The sequence below is a fragment of the Vulpes vulpes genome, chromosome 8 (genome assembly GCF_048418805.1).
Source record: "Vulpes vulpes isolate BD-2025 chromosome 8, VulVul3, whole genome shotgun sequence".
NCBI classification, from domain to species: domain Eukaryota; kingdom Metazoa; phylum Chordata; class Mammalia; order Carnivora; family Canidae; genus Vulpes; species Vulpes vulpes.
The window spans coordinates 96269759-96290924 of record NC_132787.1 but is presented as its reverse complement, the minus strand read 5'-3'; the positions used below and the strand labels follow the sequence as shown (position 1 = coordinate 96290924).

Here is a 21166-nt window from a genome sequence, read left to right as displayed (position 1 = left end):
GCATCCTGAAAGCAAGTATTTTATGAATGTAGAAATGGGTGGAGGGGGAGCCTCAGGGAGGCTAAGCCAATGTAGCATTGCAAACCCAATAAATGACAGATCCACGATTTGAACTCAAATCTCCACTTACTGCTCAGATGAAGAAATTTACTTTCTGGAAAAGAAGCAATGGGACACATATGCAGGAGAGAGCACGATGGCTTTTTAAAAATTACTTTTACAAATTTCAAACTCATATCAAACTTACAAAAAAGCTGCAGAACATTTTCTTTCCTCTGAACCATTTGAGAGTAAACTGGTATGATGCCCCATCACCACCAGACACTTCAGTGTGTCTTCAGTACAAATAAGGATGTTCTCTTCTCCACGCGCCGACCACTGAAGTCCTAAAGTTAATATTGATTTCTTACTCCCAGCTCTAGACCCTGATCAAGTTGTGCAAACTGCCCCAACAATGTTTTTTTATAAGAAAGCATCTAATCCAGGATCGAGTGTTGCATTAAGTTGTCATGTCTTTTCAGTCCTTTTTAATATGGAATTAATTTTGGGCGCCTGGGTGGCTTAGTCAGTTAAGCATCCGACTCTTGGTTTTGGCTCAGGTCATGATCTCAGGGTTGTGGGATCAAGGCCCATGTTGGGCTCCATGCTAAGCTTTAAGATTCTCTCCCTCTGCCCTTCTCTCCACCCTACATTATATTAAAATTAATTCCATATTATTTTTTTAAAGATTTGCTTATTTGAGAGAGAGTGAATGGAGAGAAATCAAATCTTTGGAGGCTCTGGGGAAGTGGATAGTGATATGAGTTCAGAGAGCCTCAGGAGCTGCCTCTGGAGATGCTCTGTCCCCAGCACAGCCTGAGGACACCCTTTGGGCAGTGATCATGACTCTAGCTTAGACTTTTCACTCAACACTAGATAAACTCCTATGAAGCTACATCTTTGACAAAGGACCATCCATGTGGCTGACTGGAACATATAGACAGAAATGCTTTTGGAAAATGATTTCATCCACTGTTTATCAAGTTTAGTCTGTTTTTTATGATGATGATGTTTAATAATAAATTATTATAGCCAATCTTTTTTTAAAATTTTTTATTTGTTCAGAGGCAGAGAGAGAGAGAGGGGGGCAGGCAGAGAGGCAGAGGGAGAAGCAGGCTCCATGCAGGGAGCCCGACGTGGGACTCAATCCTGGGTCTCCAGGATCACACTGGAGGCTGCAGGCGGCGCTAAACCACTGCGCCACAGGGGCTGCCCAATTATAGTCAATCTTTATTGAGAAGATACTGTTGGTCAAGAATTGCACTAAAAGCTTTAATTTTGCCTTTCCACTTATTTCTTCCAACAATATGAGGTAGGCATTATTAATTCTATCTTATTTTTTTTAAGATTTTATTTATTTATTCATGAGAAATAGAGAGAGAGGCAGAGACACAGGCAGAGGGAGACGCAGGCTCCATGTAGGGAGCCCGATGTGGAACTCCATCCCAGGACTCCAGGGTCATGCCCTGGGCTGAAGGCGGCGCTAAACCGCTGGGCCACCCAGGGATCCCTAATTCTATTTTATAAGTGAGGACACCGAAGCTTGGAAAATTAGAAAAAGTTGCCTAAAAATTACACAGATGATGAGGTCTCCAGAGTTCTTATACTTTATTACCTCGTACATATGCATGGAAGCCTTTAGTCTTTGGTTTAATTCCTTTTTTTTTTTAAGATTTTATTTATTTATTCATAAACACAGAGAGAGGGGGGCACAGACACAGACAGAGGGAGAAGCAGGCTCCATGCAGGGAGCCCAATGTGGTACTCGATCCTGGGTCTCCAGGATCACACCACAGGCTGCAGGCGGCACCAAACCGCTGCACCACCGGGGCTGCCCTTTGGTTTAATTCCTAATGAAATAAAATGAACTTTAATCTCCTAAAGTCGGATTCTTCCTTCTCTAAAAGAAGTACTGAGAAAAATGGCTTTTCAATTTAAGAGAGAGACTTTGACTTTCTCAGATTATAACCTCCTCCCCAGAGAAATAAGGCCAGGCAGTTGTAAATGCTGGTAAAACATTTATTTTGAAAATTAATTTGGGCATCAGATGATAAACAGAAAACGAGCCAGTATCTTTTACTTTATCATTTTACTTTTTATCATTTTTTAAAGCTCTGAAAAACCAAAGTTAAGACACAATGTCATACATGTAGAATTCTGAAATACGTAGTAATATAAAATAATGCTGAAAGTAAAGCTAGGGGATATTATTATTCTAGTAGGTGTGATTCACCCAGGACTTGCTCAAATGTGCCAAGTTAGTACTACTGAGCATCTCCTATATGCAAGGCACTGCAGAGCCATGAATCCTAAGCTTCTAACATCAGACTTCCAGAAGGCCTCCCCTCACAGAGGGCAATCAGGATTTCGTGTGCAGCCCTGTGCCAATGGTCTGTGTGTCTCCTGGCTTCTCTCCAGGGCCAAGAGCACTCCTTGCCTGGGGCTTGGCTCTTCCCTTCTGAGAAGTCATTTGCTCAGATGCAGAAGCCATGCCAGGACAGCAACTTGTTCTATGCTCACCACTGGGTTGGCAGCATATCAGAACTGAATCCTTCATAGGGGATTTAGGGCTTTGGAAGGAAGGACAATATTCTATTGTTCTTAAGGAATGATAACACCATGAGGGGGGTCTCCTCTAGGAGAAAACCGAATGTTCTGATTAGTCGTCAACTATCACTGCTGTCAGTGGGACTTATTGGCTCCTAGGGTCCCAGGATTGAGTCATTTTAGGGAAGGCAGAAATATAGTGAGCCTACTCGAGACTGGAGAACAAGCTTCTCTACTGGACCTCAAGGCATCCAGAGAAGGTGAATTCACATGATTCATTATGGCTTCTTTTGGTTCATTAGTAAAACAATTTCTTTCCAACTAACAAAGCCGGGGCAGAAATGTAGAACTCATTTATAGCAATTCTCTATTCAGCAATTGAAAGATGCCCTCCCGAAAGTTACTTACTGGAAGATTTTCCTAAGAAAAGAATCATGACATAGCCAAGAACTCTATCCTCAATGCCTAGCACAGTATTTGGCTCATAGCTGGTCCTCAATACAGTTTTATTGGAAAAAATCACAGAAGGGGCAACTCTTATGAGGAGGTACAGGCTGGCTTTGGGACACCCAGGGCCTCCCAACCTGGAAGGCTAGAGCTCAGCACAGAGCTTGCCGGCTGTCTTGTGGCAAGAGGTACAGTCAGGATCCTTCAACAGCTCTCATCGCGTTCCTTACCAAAGTTATGTCTGGTGAACTTCAGTCTCCAACTAATGCAGGAAGATCAGGAAGTCTCACTCCTCAGGGAAGCTTCTTAGAAGCTGCATCTTAGAGATGCAGACAAGCAGTGCCTCCCCTTGATGCTGGCACTGCTTGGTGGTTTGTGACATGCTGCAAGGTAGTATCGCGGGGGGAGTGGGGGGTGATGCAGGCTGTCCTGGTATCCAGTGTGATACTGAGGACCTCAGCCAAGACCTCTACAAAGTTAGTCTGGGCTGATCTTTAGCTTCTGTCCAGGTCCACTACCAAGATCCACTACTCACCGCTTCCTGCTCCTGGAATGTGCATCCTCAAGACCTCGTCCACTTACATATCTGACTCTATACTTTACTGATCCCCTTTACATTTTCTAGTAGGTATTTCATGATTTCCTCTAGGAGAGCCTATTCTACATGGTAACTGGATTCAAATCAACTAAATTTAGACTTTTGTCTGCAAGGATCCTGCCTACTACAATCAACTGCATGGTGCCACTGGGGTAATCTCATGCAAACATGAAGGGTCTTGTTTAGATTACTGATCTCTGTGTTCCCTGAGTCTTGGAAAATGTGCTGTTAAACCTATGGTATATTTTATCAACTGTGTTTACTTCAGCCTGTAGTATGGGGGGCTAGCTAGGAGCTGATAGTAAGCCAAAAGGTTCTTTTTTTCCCTTCTTCTATTATCAAACATTCACACTGAACACTTACCTACCAAGTATACTACTAACTACTAAGAGACGGCACAGCCACTGCTGCTATGTATTAGCTGTCAGTGATGTTTCCATGGGTCAGTACTTATATTTTAGACAGATCATCCTTTAGCCAGTCAGCTACCATGTCAGCCATTTCCTGGGGAAAATGGAGGATGAATGCATGAGGTATTTTCTTCTCACAGAGTCGAATATCTCCTTCTGGAAAATCCTTCTTTATGTCTTCATAGTATTCTTTTGGACACCAAGCATCTGTAGTACCATAGTAAAATGTAAGCTAAAAGACAAGACAAAAACATTTTATTAGAAAACATTTTCTTCTTCCAACACAAACATGACACCAGCAGTCTGCAAGGCTTTGAAAACAGCACCCGTCCCTGGCCCTGTATGCTAGTCCCAGGGCTCCCTCCAGAGCATGGCTCTCTCAAGGCAGTGACCTTCATGGTGCGAATTCATAGGAGTGAATTAAGAGGCACCTGATCAGAAGAAACCTGTCCCCACATCGAGAGGGAGAGTCTTGTATGAGCGGTCACCCATGATTCACTAAAAGGATGTGCCAGCCAAGTTGTGTACACTGTGGTTGGGATGGGCAGGACTGGAGAGACAGCTGGTGACGACAAGGACGAGTTACTGGGACATAATCACTGGGTGATCAGTGACCTGTTTATTAGATACTTCACCGTTTTCATGCAGCCACATGGTAGGTGAATGCACCCAAAGATGAATCAGATAGGCTTCTCAATGTAGCAGATGAAAAGTCACCAGAACCCTGAGAGTGTCTATAACATTTCTATGAATAGGCTCTGTGCAGCAGGACAGTATGTTGATTCAGTGGCAGGTGATATAATTATACTTCAGGTGATAGCAAGCAGCTACATGGAGACAGAGCCTCCCTGAAGACATTACTAACACCCTTACCAGATACCGATCTAGACCTGCCCATGATACACACACACACACACACACACACACACACACACACACACAGAGGTATCCCCTGCTTCCCCAAACTCTGTGTTATACTGCTTTGCTTTTACGGAAACACCTATGTTAGTACCTGTTTTTGCCACCTGAAAGAAATCCAAAGAGGATTTTCGCTTTTATGAATAAAGGCTAAAAGGGAAAGTAGAATTCAGTGTGTGTGTGGCAGTGGGCAGGTATAGAGGCTGCATGCCCCTGGAGCAGTGAGGGTGGCTCCCCCGAGCACCTCCCCCTGGAACTACATTACGCATCAAGCCACCAGAGCTCTGAGCAGTGTCTGCAAGCATCTGTGCTTTACCTCGATTTACTGTGTGCACCCACTAGCAAGATGTGTCCTAAGGCATCAGAAAAGCCTAAGAGAAGTTCTTTTTTTTTTGGTCTGGGTACACTCAAAAACTTTTCACCAGATACATTAAAGGTAAATGCTTCCTTGCTTTATGCCATTTCAGCTTATAAAAGGTTTCACAGGAATGCTCTACTTCCTCCCAGCAATAGGGGAAGGGGGGGGGGAACCTGGAGTCCACAGGAGCTAACAAAAGACTCCATGCAATGAAGTGACATGGCCATGTCTCCATGGTAGGACACTTATTCCTGCTACAATGGCAATAAGAGACTGGAGGGGCCAAAGTGTGATGGGAAGACAAGATGGAACACGTGCTATTGCCCACTGGGTGATTCTGCTCTAACGGCCATTAAATCCATTAGCTGGACAAAAGAGATTGCACTTATAAAAACACTGGTCTTTATTACAAGAACCTTATGATTTAACCTGTATTTAAAGGGACAGTTAAAGCAATACTTTAAAGAGGAAAATATGTGATGTAGTAGTCCAGAGAGTCAATTATTAACAGCTAAACCTTGAGTTGCAGACTAACTCTGAATAACTTTGTAGAGATTTTTTTGGTTGTCACCTGGGGTTTTAGTTTTGAATACTGTGAAGGATCTCTTATTCTTCAGGCCACTTATTCTTCCCATTCTCCTGTTGTTGTTGTTGTTGTTTTGTTGTTGTTGTTTTGTTTTTGTCTCACTACAACCATTTCTGGACACTCCAAAGCCCCTAAAACTGAAATTCATTTTTCCATGGCTCCTAGCAGAGTATGAAGTTCTTTCTGTTGCTGGAGAACAGAGAGCCTGGCAGTGGTCTGGTTTGTTCCTTCAGGTGTCAGTCTCTACAGGTCTGGCACACTGCAGTGTTATGGCCAGTGGGTGACTACTCTGGCCAGCAACACCCTGCCACAGCTTCCCTTTGAGGTATTGCTGGGAGGACAAGCTACTTGTAGGCATTCATTACCTACCAATAGGGCTAATAACTTCAGGTTCTCTCTAAACCATGCCCTACCCTTACCCACAAGAATCTTTTAAGTTATACCCAGAAAATAATATATGGTACAGTCATCATGTCCAGGGGTTTCTGCACTTCCTCAGAGTATGAAACAGTGCTGGGAAATCCGGAAATGCTGACTTGGCCTTGTGTCCATCGGGGTGTTTTCTCTGCTCCAAGTGCATTCTCTTGCCTGAAGATCCCTAAACACTGAGAAAGGCACCCTGGAAGCCCTCACACCACCCCAAGCTGGTGCTGAAGTCTTGTCAAAAGCCCTACCACAAAAAAAGTAAGCTAGAGGGAGAGCAAGGCAGAAAACCATCCCTAGGAGTCTCTTTGATGAGGAGACTGTATGCACCTGCTGCTTCCTGCCTCACGTTTCAAAAACTATTTCTATGGAGAACCCAGCATTTACTTTTCAGTGAGGCAATCACTCCTTGAAATGTCTCCACTGAACACTCCCGCTTATTGAGCCTCAGCACTGGGGAAACACCAACCGTTCCCTCATGCATAAAACTGTCAGACAGTTGAGCAGGAATAATACACATAGGTTAGAGGGTATCAAGAGACAAGTCGTGTCCAAGTAGTCGTGAGCATGTGCTACCCAAGGCATGTACTAGGACAACAACAAAGTGTTCAAGATGGCGTGATAGTGAGGATTCCAGATTTCCCATATGTTCATCTAACTTTCTCAATCCTCCATGACCAGTAACCATTTAGAGCAGGCTAGATTTTGTTCAATCTCTAAGTGATGGTGGGGTAAGGTCTTTATGTTTTGTGTCTTTTTTTTTTTAAAGATCTTATTTATTTATTCATGAGAGAGACACACACACACAGAGGGGCAGAGACACAGGCAGAGGGAGAAGCAGGCTCCATGCAGGGAGCCCTACGTGGGACTCGATCCCGGGTCTCCAGGATCACACCCTGGGCTGCAGGCGGTGCTAAACCGCTGCGCCACCGGGGCTGCCCATTGTTTGGTTTTTTAAATTCTTCTTCAGACTATATTCACTGAAGGGCCCTCTATGAAAATCTTGGCTTACAAGTAAAACACGTGGTTATTCTAATGCCTTTACGTACATGGGTCAAGATACTTCCTGTCCCTATAGATTATAAGTCACAGGCAATAGATCTGAACAGAAGACTGCATCTGTAACCCTAAACAGGAAACTGAAAAAGTATGGGGTGTGTAGAGGTACTAGTGGGGGGTGGGCAAGACAAGTGAAGTAGAAAGAAGTAACTGGACACCAAAGCATGATAGTTAGGAGTGTATACTACTATGTGTCGATACGTCAAAACAAATTACCATCACAATACATGACGAACTGATAAAAACTGAGAAGAATGTGCTAGGCTCTATACTCTCACAGAGTCCTCGCAACAATACTCTGGGGAAGGTATTTATCCCTATTTTATAGAAGAGGAAACTGAGGCTTAGTAAGTTGCTTAAGTTCAAACAATTAGTGAGTTGTAAAGCTGGGTTATATATCCCAGGGCAACATTCCTAATCAGTTCCTTTTACTACTGTTTACAATTAACAATGAACTGACCCATGTTAGGAAAACACAAAAGCTACGGACTGGGTGGTGGGGGGAGAGGGTCTTAGACTGGCTATGAAAACTGAGTGTGACCATCAAGGGCAGGAGTGCACCCAACCACCTGCACTTACGGCCTTCCTCAAAGTCTATGTAGTTCTGGGGTGCTGCGTGTCACAGGAGGGATAACTGATGGGAAATTACTGGAATTGTGACCTGAGAATCTCAGGCTATCAGCGGAATGTTTAAAGCCAAAGGTCTGTGAGAAGATAAATTATTTCCTGTAGTTTCTTTCTTCTTGGCACTCGCTTTGATACGCGTGAGAGTTGATAAAAAGTACACATTATTGAATGGAAATTATTCTGTTTCCAGATTGCTGTCATGTTAAGTAATCCATTTCTCTATTAAGCACAAAATTTAATTTTCTCAGTTTGTGTACACTTTGACTTCTCGGGATTGCTTTTTGCTTTTCCTTGTGTGTTTTCTGCGGTAAGGTGGCATTATGGTTACTGTAATCTCTGTGCTCGCAGACGTATTTTCCTTGGACTTTTCAGTGTCCCCCTAAGGAGATATGTCCCTGCAAATTGTTGCAGTTTGCCACCACACAGGAACCACATTTGTCTTTTTCTCATGTGGGTGGTTTTTTTCCCTCTCACTTTCTGCTGCTGAAACTCACAGATTCAAAGCAGTCCCACCAAAAATGACTCTAACCCGATTTCCCATCTGGCACTGGCTAAGTGGCTGAAATTCACAAGCGAGTAAAACACAGCTTGCCCTGGAGAAGCTGCCAGACTAGGGAAGAACAGGCGTATACAAGCTGGCCCTGAAACACAACAGGCAGAGAGATGCTGCTACAGGTGCCCAAAGTGGGGAGACCTGAATCCTGCCCTGCAGGAGTCAATTTGGAGTTGTTGGCTTTTATGCATTACCAGCAAAGGATTTAGTTTAAGAAAAGCAATGCTAGAAACCATCTTATGACCTAAGTTTATATATTTGATTTAGCTAATAAATAACAAAAGTCACTTTCAATGGTAGATCCTAAAATATTAAACATGAAGGAAACCACAAAAATCTCTATCTGGTGGTATACACACACACACACACACACACACACACACACACACACAAGCAGTAATACTATTCAGCCATAAAAAAGGAAGGAAAGTCTGCTGTTTGTGACAATATGGATGGACTCTGAAGGCATTATGCTAAGTGAAATACGTCAGAGAAAGACAAATACAGCATAGTTTTACTTATATGTGGAATCTAAAAAAAAAAAAGAACTCCTAGAAAGAGAGAACAGATTAGATTGGTAGTTGCCAGAGATGGGGAATGGGGCGGTGAAGGGACTGGGTAAAGGTGGTCAAAAGGTACAAAATTCCAGTGATAAGATGAATAAACCCTTGGTCTCTAATGTACAGCACAGTAACTGTGGTTAATGGGTTTAACTGTGGTTAAACACAGTCTCTAATGTACAGCACAGTTAACTGTGGTTAACTGTGGTTTTGTTGTTTGTGATCAACGGGATTGTGCCATACACTTGAAATACGCTGAGACAGTAGACCTTTAAAGCTTTCGTCGCAAGAAATTTAAATTTATAGCTGAACTTACTATGGTAATCATTTTGCACTATATACACATATCATATTCGTTATGTTTTAAACCTTAGGCTAATACAATGTTTTGTGTGAATTATATCTCAATAAAACTGGAAAAAAATCTGTTTGTATTTCTTCTCTCTATTCAACAATCTAATAGGACTATAGGCATTATAGGAGTCACAGGTCTAATAAAAGGAAGTTTTTCATAGTCTTAGAATGTTGTTTATTTTTCTTTTAAATTTACTAATTTTATTTATGTATTTGTTCATTTATTCATTTTGTTAACTTTATGGATAAGCTCAATTTTAGAAGCTCCTTAGAATATAATTCACCATGTAGCCAAGTTTGGTATAAACCAGTTGTCCTTGGAAGTTAAACAAATTGAACTTTCTCTCTTCAAGTGGTCCTTGGGCAATCTGTTTCATGATATAATGTAAACCCGAGCAGAAGGGTAGATGGTATTTCAGGGCCATTATGCTCAGAGTGAAAGCACTTCTCATAAAGCCTTTGTATTCCATTATGGTAAAATCATCTGTTAGGCTGCTCAAGCTCATTATTCAGTTACAGGGGGAGAGCACAGTGCAGCGGGCACAGTGTTGAGAGCTTGAGCCCTGAGCCATACCTGCCTAGGCTGGAATCTTGGTTCTTCCATCTATTAGCAATGTTACCTTGGACCACTTTCTTAGGCTCCCTGTTTCCTTCTCTGTAAAGTGGGGACAGAACAGATACCCTGTGGGGCGGTAAGGATTAAAAAACACACGTATCAAGTACTTGACATACAGTAAGCACTCTAAAGGGCAGGTGCTATTACACTGGTGATGACAATGAGGACAAAGGGATCTCTTATGGGGGCAAAAATTTGTCTAGATTCTTCCCTAAAGTGGTGGTTGTGCTCAGGTCAGAGGAAAAAGCAGCCACATGGCCTTAAATTGATTTCTGAAAATATATTTTCTTCTGATAAGCTGCTTTTTGATATAAGTCAGCCTCAGAAAATATATAAGTATTATACACTTAAAAAAAAAGACTTCTTTATTTTTGGCGGGGGGGGGGGAGTAGGAGGAGTAGAGGGAGAGAGAGAGAATCTCAAACAGACTCTGCCAAGTACAGAACCCAACACGGGGCTTGATCCTATGACCTTGAGATCATGACCTGAGCTGAAATCAAGAGTCAGTTGTTTTAACTGACTGAGCCACCCAGGCATCTCTACATTTTCTTTAAGCCTAAAGCAAAGCGTTTTATTATATACATTATATATTATCATATAGTGCACACACTCTACACACACACACACACACACATGCCATGTTCCCCTGAAAAGATCATGGGGGAAGGACATTGGTTGGAAGATCCAGGATCAGTCACTATCCAAAGAAACAGTGAAGCACAGCCCATCTTCAAGCCACCACTCACACTTGGCTCATGGAGGTGACTCTCACCCACTTTTACTTACGAATGAGATCTGGAGCCTACACTGCAGTGCCATCTGGGTACTCCTGGTCCAGCATCATCCAAAATGAAGGATGGCACCAGCATTCAGAGACTGCTACCTCCCGCCTGGTAGGGCTCACAGGCAGAGCCCCTGGGCCCTCACAGCAGCAGAGATAAGGCCCCCTGCCTTCCTGGGCTGCACAGGGACTCCTCTGTTAGTGTTCCATAAAGAGTTGTGGCTCCCTAGGTGCTGACTGAACAGGTTTCCCAGTTTACAAGCTGATTTCTTTAGAAAGAGTGCCCTAAGCCGTCACACTGCGTGGCAGGGAAAACTGCATTGTGAGAGCAACTACAGGGCAGTGATGTAGATGCTCAGGGAGGAGACATATTTTCTCCTTCGTGCTTTGAGAAGTCAGAAAAATTATGTCAATCCTGCTTTCTCCACTCTTCCTTTCCTTCTCCAGAATAACTGTCACCTGTCAGGTTTGGGTTTGGTTTTTTATTTTTGTTGTTTGTGATCAAAGAAGCCAAATATCAGACACAAAGCAGCCATTTGCCTACCAAGGGGTCAAATTAGTACCTGCACATCTAGGTACCACCTAGATCTCCCTGTTCTGCCTTTATTTCTGTGTTTTCATCATCCCCCTACCCTGCCCAGCTTTCCCAGGCTTTTTTCCCTCCTAACCCTCCTCCATTGCATTCTACCCTTGCAGAGAACCCACGGCAGGCTGCAGCTCCCACCCCCTCCCCACTCCCCATCAGATGACACACTTCAGAGGAGGCCTATTCTGTAACATAAGCTTCTTCTTTTCAATTATTTAAAAATCATATTCCTCTTGGGAACAGAGGGATGGCAGTCACAAAGCTTTACAATTTCACTGCAGTCCTTCTGAACAAGCATTTTTAGGAACTTGAAGAGTTGCTAAAGAAAGGGAGACAGTTTAGGATATTCATTTTCCAATTTACTTTGTTTCCTTTCTTCCTTTTATCCAGAATTGGCTCAATTACCCTCCTTGAGAACACGAGAATTAAAATCCCCAAAGATGAAGAAATGTGGCTGAGGATGGAGGTAACAACACAATCCTTTATGATCACTGAGACCTCTTCCTTCTGCAGGCACCTCAGGGAGCTGTGGGCATCAAGGCACCAAAGGATGATGATGATGATGATGATGATGATGAGGAGGAGGAGGAGGAGGAGGAGGAGGAGGAGGAGGAGGTGGCGGCGGCAGCAGAAGGCCAGTAGGTTACTGGCTGGACCCCTCTCCAGTGGCTGCCCATCAGACTCGTAAAGTGAGGCTCAGTCCTTTCTGTGTGACTCGAGTGTAAAGAGCCAGAACACACTCACTCCCAAATAGAGGGCACTGGACCAGCTACTGACTAGCTTTGTCTCTTTCTTGCCTGGGACTAGAGTGAGAGGCTGACCTGAGGCATCAATTTTCTTCTGGTGAGGTTGCAGAGTATGAGGCATTGGGAACAAATGCATCCTCTTGTGTTTCTGTTTCTCTGTGGTCATATGCCTCAGGAGATTGGCAGATGTGCTGGAGGGTCTTGTTTAACTCAGAGAAACAGCGGCCAAGTCCAGCTCATCTGGATTCTTTGCATGAGGGTACTGTCCTAAGTTCCGGCAAAAATGAAGTACTCCTGTGCCTTCTTTTGCCACTGTTCCTTCCTGCACAACTTCTCCTTTAGGCATCTCAAGGGGAGCAGTGGCTGTGATCTAGGATGGGGTTGGGGCATTCTAGGGTCTCTAGGGTATCTACTTAGTATCTGCAAAATCTTTCACTGCAGAATGAAATATCTGGGAAGGAGTGTGTGGGGGAAGAAGTTAAGCAAATAGTCTTTTTAAAGCACTCAGAGGCATATCTATAACAAACTTTATAATAATAATAAACTCCTATTGAATGCTTATTAGTACATGCCAGATACTCTTGGAAGGCCTTTATATGAATTACAGCATTATATTTTTGGAACAAATGTGTGATACTAGATACTACTATTAAACCACCTTATTGATGAAAAAAGGAGGCTCAGTGCGGTCACGTAACTTACTCATGGTTCCGTAAGTAAGCAAGCGGTGGAGCTGGGGTTTGAACCCCAGGCTGCGACTCAGAAGTCTGCTCCCCAGTACGCCCCGGCTCCTTTCAATGTTGCTCCACCTGAGAACTCAGGGTATGCTAACACAAGTGCCTAAGATAAAGCTCTCAAGGTCAAAACGGTTGAGATGAAAACAAACCTACGCACTTCCAGGATGATTATGACATTCTGAACAGGTTTCAAATTAAACAGGCAGAACTAACACGATCAGTTTCGGACCGAGGCGTGGCGGAAGGCAGTCCTGGTCAGCCGGGCCAGGCAGCACTTCCTATGCTCCGCTGGGCAGGCCGTGTGCATATCCGAAGGATTTGCATGCCCGAACCTGCCAACGACTGCACAAGGTTTGCTCCCACAGGCAACATGCACCTCTGGGCTCGGGTGGGCTAAGCAGGATGGGGAAAGGGCCACAGCAGAGGGGTTCCTGTTCCTGAGGACACTTTGCCCCCTTCCCAAAACACACTGTCACCTGGCCTGGCCCTCTGGGGGCAGGGGCAACATGACTCTGCTGGCGGCCCCTTCGCGGCTGCCCGCCTTTGTCACGAAGCTTGCACCTCACAGGTTCTCGCTGGGAAAACTTTAGACCCCTCACTGGCTGATAGCGATGCTCACCGTCGGTCTGGCAGTAGCACACACCAGCTGTTTCCATACGCCTAGGCCAGAGATGGTCACGGCAGTTTAGAGTTTCCCTCCTAAGTGAGTTTCAAATGAAAACTTCAAGTTTCTAAACCAAACACAAATTCACTTTTCTGTGAATGGGACATACATTTCCTTATAGTTTAGAACAATGACAGAACAAGCGAATGCTGACCTATTTGCCTCAGACACACCAGGTGCCTCATAAAGCAGAACATGCCCCAGGGGTTCCCAAAAGAATTGGGATGGGGGTGGCGAAAATGAACAGCTGATTCTCTTACTTGGGCTTGTTTTATTGTGGTCCTCATTCCCACCCCTCTCCCTCCATTCCTGTCTTGTTCATTACCTCCTTTGCTTCTTCCCAACCTTTTCAGCTGTGCTCCCAAGGATCCATCTTTAGATGTTTTCTCTCCATATACTACTTCCTTGTGTTACTGTTATCCAGGCTCATGGCTTCAAATCTATCTCCATTATTTCCAAATCAAAGTTCAGCCCAGACTACCATTCTAAGCTTCACACCCATAGGTCCAGCTGCCTGCCGGCCATGTGTCCACTTGAGTGTCCCATAGGTATCTCAAAGGACCCAGATGAACTAGCTTCTCAACTACCTCCCACAGCTTGCTAGTACTTCTCTCCCCACATTCCCGATCTTGTTACCAGTCTAAATACAGAGAAATAATGCGAGACTCTTCCTTCCTCATTATCTCCTGTCCTGTTAGTACAAGTGTTTCTGACTCTATTTCCTAAATCTTCCCTATCCTACCTCCTCTCTGCCCCCACCCCACTGCCTCAGTCCTTGTAAAAACCTCCTGAATGATCTCCCTACCTCAAATTTCATCCTTCTCCAATATTTTCCATACATCCTCCCACCCAATAATCCCTATCATTTGTTAATCCAGCCACATTCCTAGGGCTGACTGATATGAACTGGTAGCTCTCAACTGTCTGGCTGTTCATTGATGGCACATGTTCTGATGGGTAAGTGGCTATGCCAAAAGGTTGTCAAACATTTTGGCTATCACTCTGGTCATTACCCTTTTGCTTAAGCCATTCAATAGCTCCCCAACAGCTCAAACTAACCTCATCTTTTTAGGGTAGCATTTCATGGCTTCTTGTTCTCAGACCAGCCAGCACCCAAGCCACGATACCATGCTGCCTAACCACCTCTAGTGTCTCTAAAGCAGGGCTTCCTCACCGGCCGGCGGGGAATCTATGGGTCCACATGGGTTCATGCAGATGTGGTGACAGTGGGGGAAGGGTAGCGTAAACTTGCTTGGGAAAAAGATGACATCTTTATTTTTGCTAACCTCTAACTACAATTTAGTATTTCCTTCAATTATGAATACAGGCAACAAACAATAGTAGTATGAGTGACATCTACATTTTGTCACATAAAATTATCGAAGTTTTCAAATCACAGGAAATTTGTTGAAGATAACTAAAAAGTTATTTATGCTCATTACTATAAACTTATTAATTCTGACTGCTATTTTTATATCTCATTATTTAATGTGTTAATAAAGGTGTACGAACTATCACAAATTTGTTTTTAAGTTATTGTGATAACTCTATTTCGATATAATTGCTTTTTTGTAGTAATTTCATGTATTTATTTTATGTGCTTAAAACCATTATTTTGAGTAGGGGTCTATACATGAGAGGGCCAAAGAGACCCATGGCACAAAAAAGTCTTAGAATCTATGCCCTAATGGCTTCCCCATCCATCTATCCATCTAGTACACATTTATTTATTAACTCAGCAGGTATCATACATTGTGCTGAGTCTTTAGAGATATCGAGATGAGAAAAACATAATTCCTGACCTGAAGGTACACAAGAGGGGAAAACTGACCACTTAAACACTGTGTGGAAAATGCAATATTATAACTACACAGGGGAAGGGCTGGGGGAGGAACATCTAACCAAAACCAGGGGCTGAGGAAAGCCTCTTGGAGATGACATTGGAGCCAAGTTTTAAAGGATAGGTGGCTTCAGTTAGGCAGATAGAACACAATCTTTGATGCCACAGGCCATAGTATACTCATTCGGAAACAAATATGAGGCTGGTATATTTGCTCCAAGAAAGGAAAATAACTTTATGTAGTACTGAAGCACTGCTAATAAACACAACTGCCTGATACTGTATATAAAGTCTGCAGACCTGGGAGGGAAGGAAGGCAGGCAGGCAACAGGCAATTAGTCCAGTAGATTTTTCAGAGTTAAAAAGTCCATTTTCCTCAAGAAATTCTCTTCATGTGGACAATGGAAATCCAGTGGCAGAAAATCTGAATGTAGAACCAAAGCCTGCAGTTTATGGTGTGATAGTTTTCTAGCAGATGAGAAAGAATCTGAAAGCCATCCCCATGATGTAGTAGAGAGACTATTTTTAGACTTTCTTGCGGCTTCCTGACTGGATGGCACAAAGACACATTTTTCAGAACTGTTTTAAAATTAGTTGAATAATTGAGATACCTTCAAATATTTTTGCAACAAAGTATGTGGCTCACAGAGTCTTCACACTGGACAGTTCTGGCAGATAGGTATGAAGTTTTTGAACGCCAATGTTTGGGGCTGAAATGGGACAGAGTTCCTGGGACTAAAGTACCTAAAAAGGGATATGTCTAGTCTTGGGAACTGGTTTTCAAGTTGAACCACTTGTCAGGATTGTTGGGAAGGCAAGAGGTAATGGCCACTACCTTCCTAAAACTACATGCCCTTTCAAGTTTCCTTATTTTCTCAAGCAGATGGGGCCGTATATTGATTCGACTTTCACCAATATTAAATTACAGCATGTTTCCTCTTTTTTTCATTATAGACACAAAAAGTTGCAATAAACTTCCTGTCTCTCTGTACCTCATTTTACTTAGGAATCGGAACTATATTATTCTAATGGAGAGATCAAACTGAGTACAAAGGATAATCAATTCACGGCAACGTAGTTTTGCATCCATAAACTAAACAATGCTTTGCTTTCCCAAATTCCACCAGTACCTTTTGTGCTATCTTAAAAAACAAAACAAAACTACTCCCTGTAGTTGGAAAAGTTTATTCCTGTGACTGCGTTAATAATAACCTTGAAATGCCTGCCATCTACTATTATCCCCCCATGTTTCTCTTAAAGAAGTTTCAGTAAACTTACAGTCCTGACACAGTTACCATAAGCAGACTTCGATCTGGGAATGATTACACTTGCATATGGATTTAACTTAGGACAGGAATAAGTTAGCACCTTCTTTTGACCTCTTCCTGAGCACAACATACAAACAGAATCCAGAGATGATGAGTATTTTATAGCAGCTGGCTTCCACAGGTGGTAAGATGGGCTTTGACACATGATGGATCTAGTCATTCTGTAAGTGTGAATTTTGGAAGTGAGCATCTGCCAGTCTTATTATTAACTGGGAATTGAGTTGTTTTTATGAACTTCTAGCCTTGAGAACTTAAATGCATTTTTGAAACAAATTCACTTATAATTTAGCTGAAAAATAAAATACTCTTTTTCTTGTATTTTTACATCCTTCAATGACTGGAAACAGCTGAAAGCCCTGGAGAAAGTGTCCTTCTGAGGCCCCCAACCTCCCCCATTCAGCTAGTGAGGGTTTCCTTCTGGCTTCAAAATTTCAATCTCTAGCCAAATGCTATTTTAGAAAAAGATGAGTACTAAGGCCATAAGACAAATACAGATTTTCAAAAGTCCTCTCTGGGTGAAGCTACTATAGATCAATATTCTGGAAAAAAACCTTTTTTTTTTTTTTTTTAAAGAAGAAAATATATTTTAAAGAACACATACACATATATTTCTTGCTTTAAGATAATTGTATTGGGAGGTTCCAGAAATACGAACACTGTAGCAAGTTTAAGTCAAATGTCTCAAAGTTTATGAAAACATTCTAAACCCAGGGGGAGGACATCTAAGATTTTATCTGCAGACTATAGGTTCCTGGGCCCTGTAAGAACTGGCCACTTGGCTGGGCTCAATACATCATAACCTGCAGGTGTCACAGGTCAGCATTTACTGTAAAGTTCTAGATTAGCACAGCCCTACAGAAATATAAAGGCACATATGTAATTTAAAATTTTCTAGTAACTACATTAAAAAAGTTTAACAGAATGGATGAAATTACTTTTAATAGTCTATTTTATTTAACCCAATAGTCTAAAATATTAGCATTTTAACATATAATCAATATAAAAATATTAATGAAATACTTTATCTCTTTTAAGTACTAGGTTTCTGAAACTAGATGTATATGTTATACTTAGAGCACATCTCCTTTCGGATTAGCTGCAAATAACCATACTGGCTGCTGACTATGGTATTTAGACAGCATAGCTCTATCCTATTTGGAATGGACATACAGACAAATGATGCCACAGGAGTACCAGAGCCACCAATTCTAGGGTTCTTAGATATATTCTTGACCATGGTACCCTCACTGTTTCAGAGACTGGTGCTTTCAACTGTGTTTGTGTAAGACTTTGACGTTTGCAGCAGTAACTCCCAAATGCTAAATATTTCAGTCTTTGCCTTTCTGCACCTGCTTGTACAGAAACCTGGTCTTGGTGTCACAGCTGAACATCCCTACCCTAATGCATTGGAGAATAAAAAGACAGGCTGAGTCAACAGGTCATAGCGATATTAGTTCTTGTTCAGTGTTTTACTTACATTTTAATATACCTCATTCATTCTATAAATATTATTGAGAGTATCCTCAGCATAAGGCCCTAGAGAGAAGCACTGATTCTAAAAACAAACCTTACAAAAACAGGTGGTAAATTATATTTAAGTATCTACTGAAGTATATGGTCAGCTTTGCTTACTTCCTATGCAACTTTCAAGAACTGCCTTATTTGAACTAGAAGTGGAACATTATAGGAAACCCACAAACCCTTGAGGTCTCATAGACTCTAACCAATTCCAGCACTTCATGCTCAGTAAATATTTCTGCCCATCTACTTACTTCCTTGCAGCACCAAAATGATTACCTTAGATAAATATGTCTTTATGGTTTCGTTGTCTCTCTTCACCACTTTCATCATTTCTTGGCCTCCAAGGTAGGCAGCATTGGCTACATTTAAAAAGAAGAGTCAGACACTTAGAATATATAGACCAAACACAAATGTCAAATTAATTGTATTTAATCCCTGGTTCCTCTATTCCATTCAGCAAGCAGTTGTCTGATGTGAAGTTATCACTGATGCCCAGAGATAGGTGTGAGTCAGACAACACGCCTGGTCTCTGGAAACAAGACTACGTCCTACAAAAGAACCTGTTCTTTCCCTCACCTGCCTTTCTCAATAGCAACACGCAGCAGCAGCAGCAGCAGCAGCAGCAGCAGCAGCAGGCGGCCTCATGTCAGATACCACGTCAGATGATGTGTGGTGCACCTGAACAATGTATTTTTATGATTTAAGGATTAAAAGCACAGATGTTTACAGGTAAATCATGCACACCAGGGAAATGGCAGGCAGTTACTAATGTGAAACTATCCTGACTTTTTATTTTATTTTTTGTTAAAGTTACAATTAAGATGAATGCTTATTTTAAAATAGGTTTAAAGGCTCCCTAAGAATTTTTAATGAGTGTTAGTCCCATTGTACTGACTGCATGAGGAGCAAAGCTGACCCTCTCCCTTTCTAGATAGATGTCACATACCTGAGAAAGAGGAAGAAAACCAGAGACAGCACACATTTAAGTTGCTTTCTCATACTGGTATGCAAATTTTCATTCAGTGCTGTGTGCCTCGGGTTCCATTTTGAATAGTATTATTATTGTCACTTTGATCTCTTGTCATCATCTGCCTGATATATTTGTTTCAATCTTTTCTCATTTTAAGAATGTCTCTTGAAATCATAAGCAGACCTCTTTAAAAATGTAATTTGAAAGTACCTCTTCAAGGGACCTAACATAGTCACGTATGTTGATAGAAGAGATACTTGGTTTGAGTCCAGTTATCCTATTTTGTATATGCTTTGCTTTCTTTTGATTTCCAATACTCCTTCCCACCCCCTTTAGTGTAAGTGATGTTTTAATCTCGTATTTAGGGATCCCTGGGTGGCGCAGCGGTTTGGCGCCTGCCTTTGGCCCAGGGCGCGATCCTGGAGACCCGGGATCGAATCCCACGTCAGGCTCCCGGTGCATGGAGCCTGCTTCTCTCTCTGCCTGTGTCTCTGCCTCTCTCTATCTCTCTCTATCATAAACAAATAAAAAAAAATCTTGTATTTATTTATGTATTTATTTATTAATTTTTTTAAAGTTTATTTATTTTTTTAGTTATCTCTATACCCAATATGGGGCTCGAAGTCAAAATCCCGAGATCAAGAGTTGCACACTCTTCTGAGCTGGCCAGGTGCCCCTTTGCTATCTCTTAAAAATTTCTTTTCACTGAATAGTCTGAAAATACGAATTCTGCTTTTTTTCACTGAGTGGTTAGCTGTACCTAAAGTTTTATAAGACTTATATTTTTTCTATCACTGGCTGGAATGAATCAGTGTCTGTAATCTCTCCAACCAAACAAGGTGTCCCCTGGTGTCCCTCCACTTTCCTCATGCCTTCCTTCTACCCTGTCTCCTCTTGGGAACTGGAGGGAATAAATTCTTATTCCAAAGGCAGTTCTCTGTGCCTGTCACTTTGCCATAGCTGATTAAAAACAAACTCTGGACACACTGTACAAGAAAGAGGCAGAGCTGGGGAAGTCAGTGTGTGGTTTTGTATGGCAGAGTCATGGAGGGGAGAGAGCTGGTGAAAGTGGAGGAGGGGAGATAGCTCCAGAGACCAGCAGAGGGTTCCTCTTCAGTTCCAGCTAAGTACTGACTGGCACTACCCTGTGAGACATCACCAGAAGCTGGAGAAAGAACCACCCAAAAGGCTTTAGAGGAAACAGTGCCCAGACAGGGAATAGTTACTGTTCTTACTAGCCTACTAGGAAAATTTTGTAATTAATGGTATATCGACTATAGGACTTAGAAAAGGTTTTGCCTTGGTAGTGGGTAAAACTGACCCTAAACACCGTAAACTGAATGCTGTCTTGCAACCAACTAACAAAGCTTAAAAGCAAGAACAGAACTTGCAAGTAATAGAACTGTCCCATAACAAAGCTCAAGAACATCTACGTAAATACAAAAATATCCAGCATCCAAAAAGGTAAAATTAACAAAATAAAGCATGCCATAAACAGTTATCAAGCATGTAAGGCAGGAAAATACAACCCCAAATCAGGATATAAATTAATTAAAACTGATTCCAAAATTACAAAGGTAATAAAATTCGTAAACACTCAAATAACAGTGCTGGGAAAACTGGATATACACACACAATATTATGGGTTGAACCACCGTCTCATATTGTATACAAAAATTAATTAACAAGGAATTATAGTCCTAAATTTAACAATTAAATCTACCTATAAAACTTAGAAGGAAACATAAGAATAAATCTTGGTGATCTCAGATTAGGCAATGGGTTCTAAGACACGACACTAAAAGCATAAGTGAGAAAAGTAAAAATAAACTGATTTTCATAAAAATGAACACTGTACTTCATTTTTATTTATTTATTTATTTTTAAAAGATTTTATT

The 21166-nt window shown here is 42.0% G+C and overlaps 1 protein-coding gene across 10 annotated transcripts in view; it reads right to left on the bottom strand.

Moving 5' to 3' along the window:
- Positions 1-2040: 2040 nt before the first annotated feature.
- The window catches only part of LDAH (lipid droplet associated hydrolase), a 105658-nt gene continuing 86532 nt past the window's right edge, over positions 2041-21166 (bottom strand). For all 10 annotated transcript variants that reach the window (XR_012003221.1, XR_012003220.1, XM_026014936.2 and 7 more), the window contains 2 exons: positions 18575-18657; positions 2041-4273 (listed from right to left, as the gene is read on the bottom strand). Coding sequence is in view for 8 of the 10 variants with exons in the window: in XM_026014936.2 (XP_025870721.1) it covers positions 4082-4273; positions 18575-18657 (275 nt within the window). In the remaining 2 variants the exon portion in view is untranslated. The remainder of the gene's footprint in view (positions 4274-18574; positions 18658-21166) is intronic.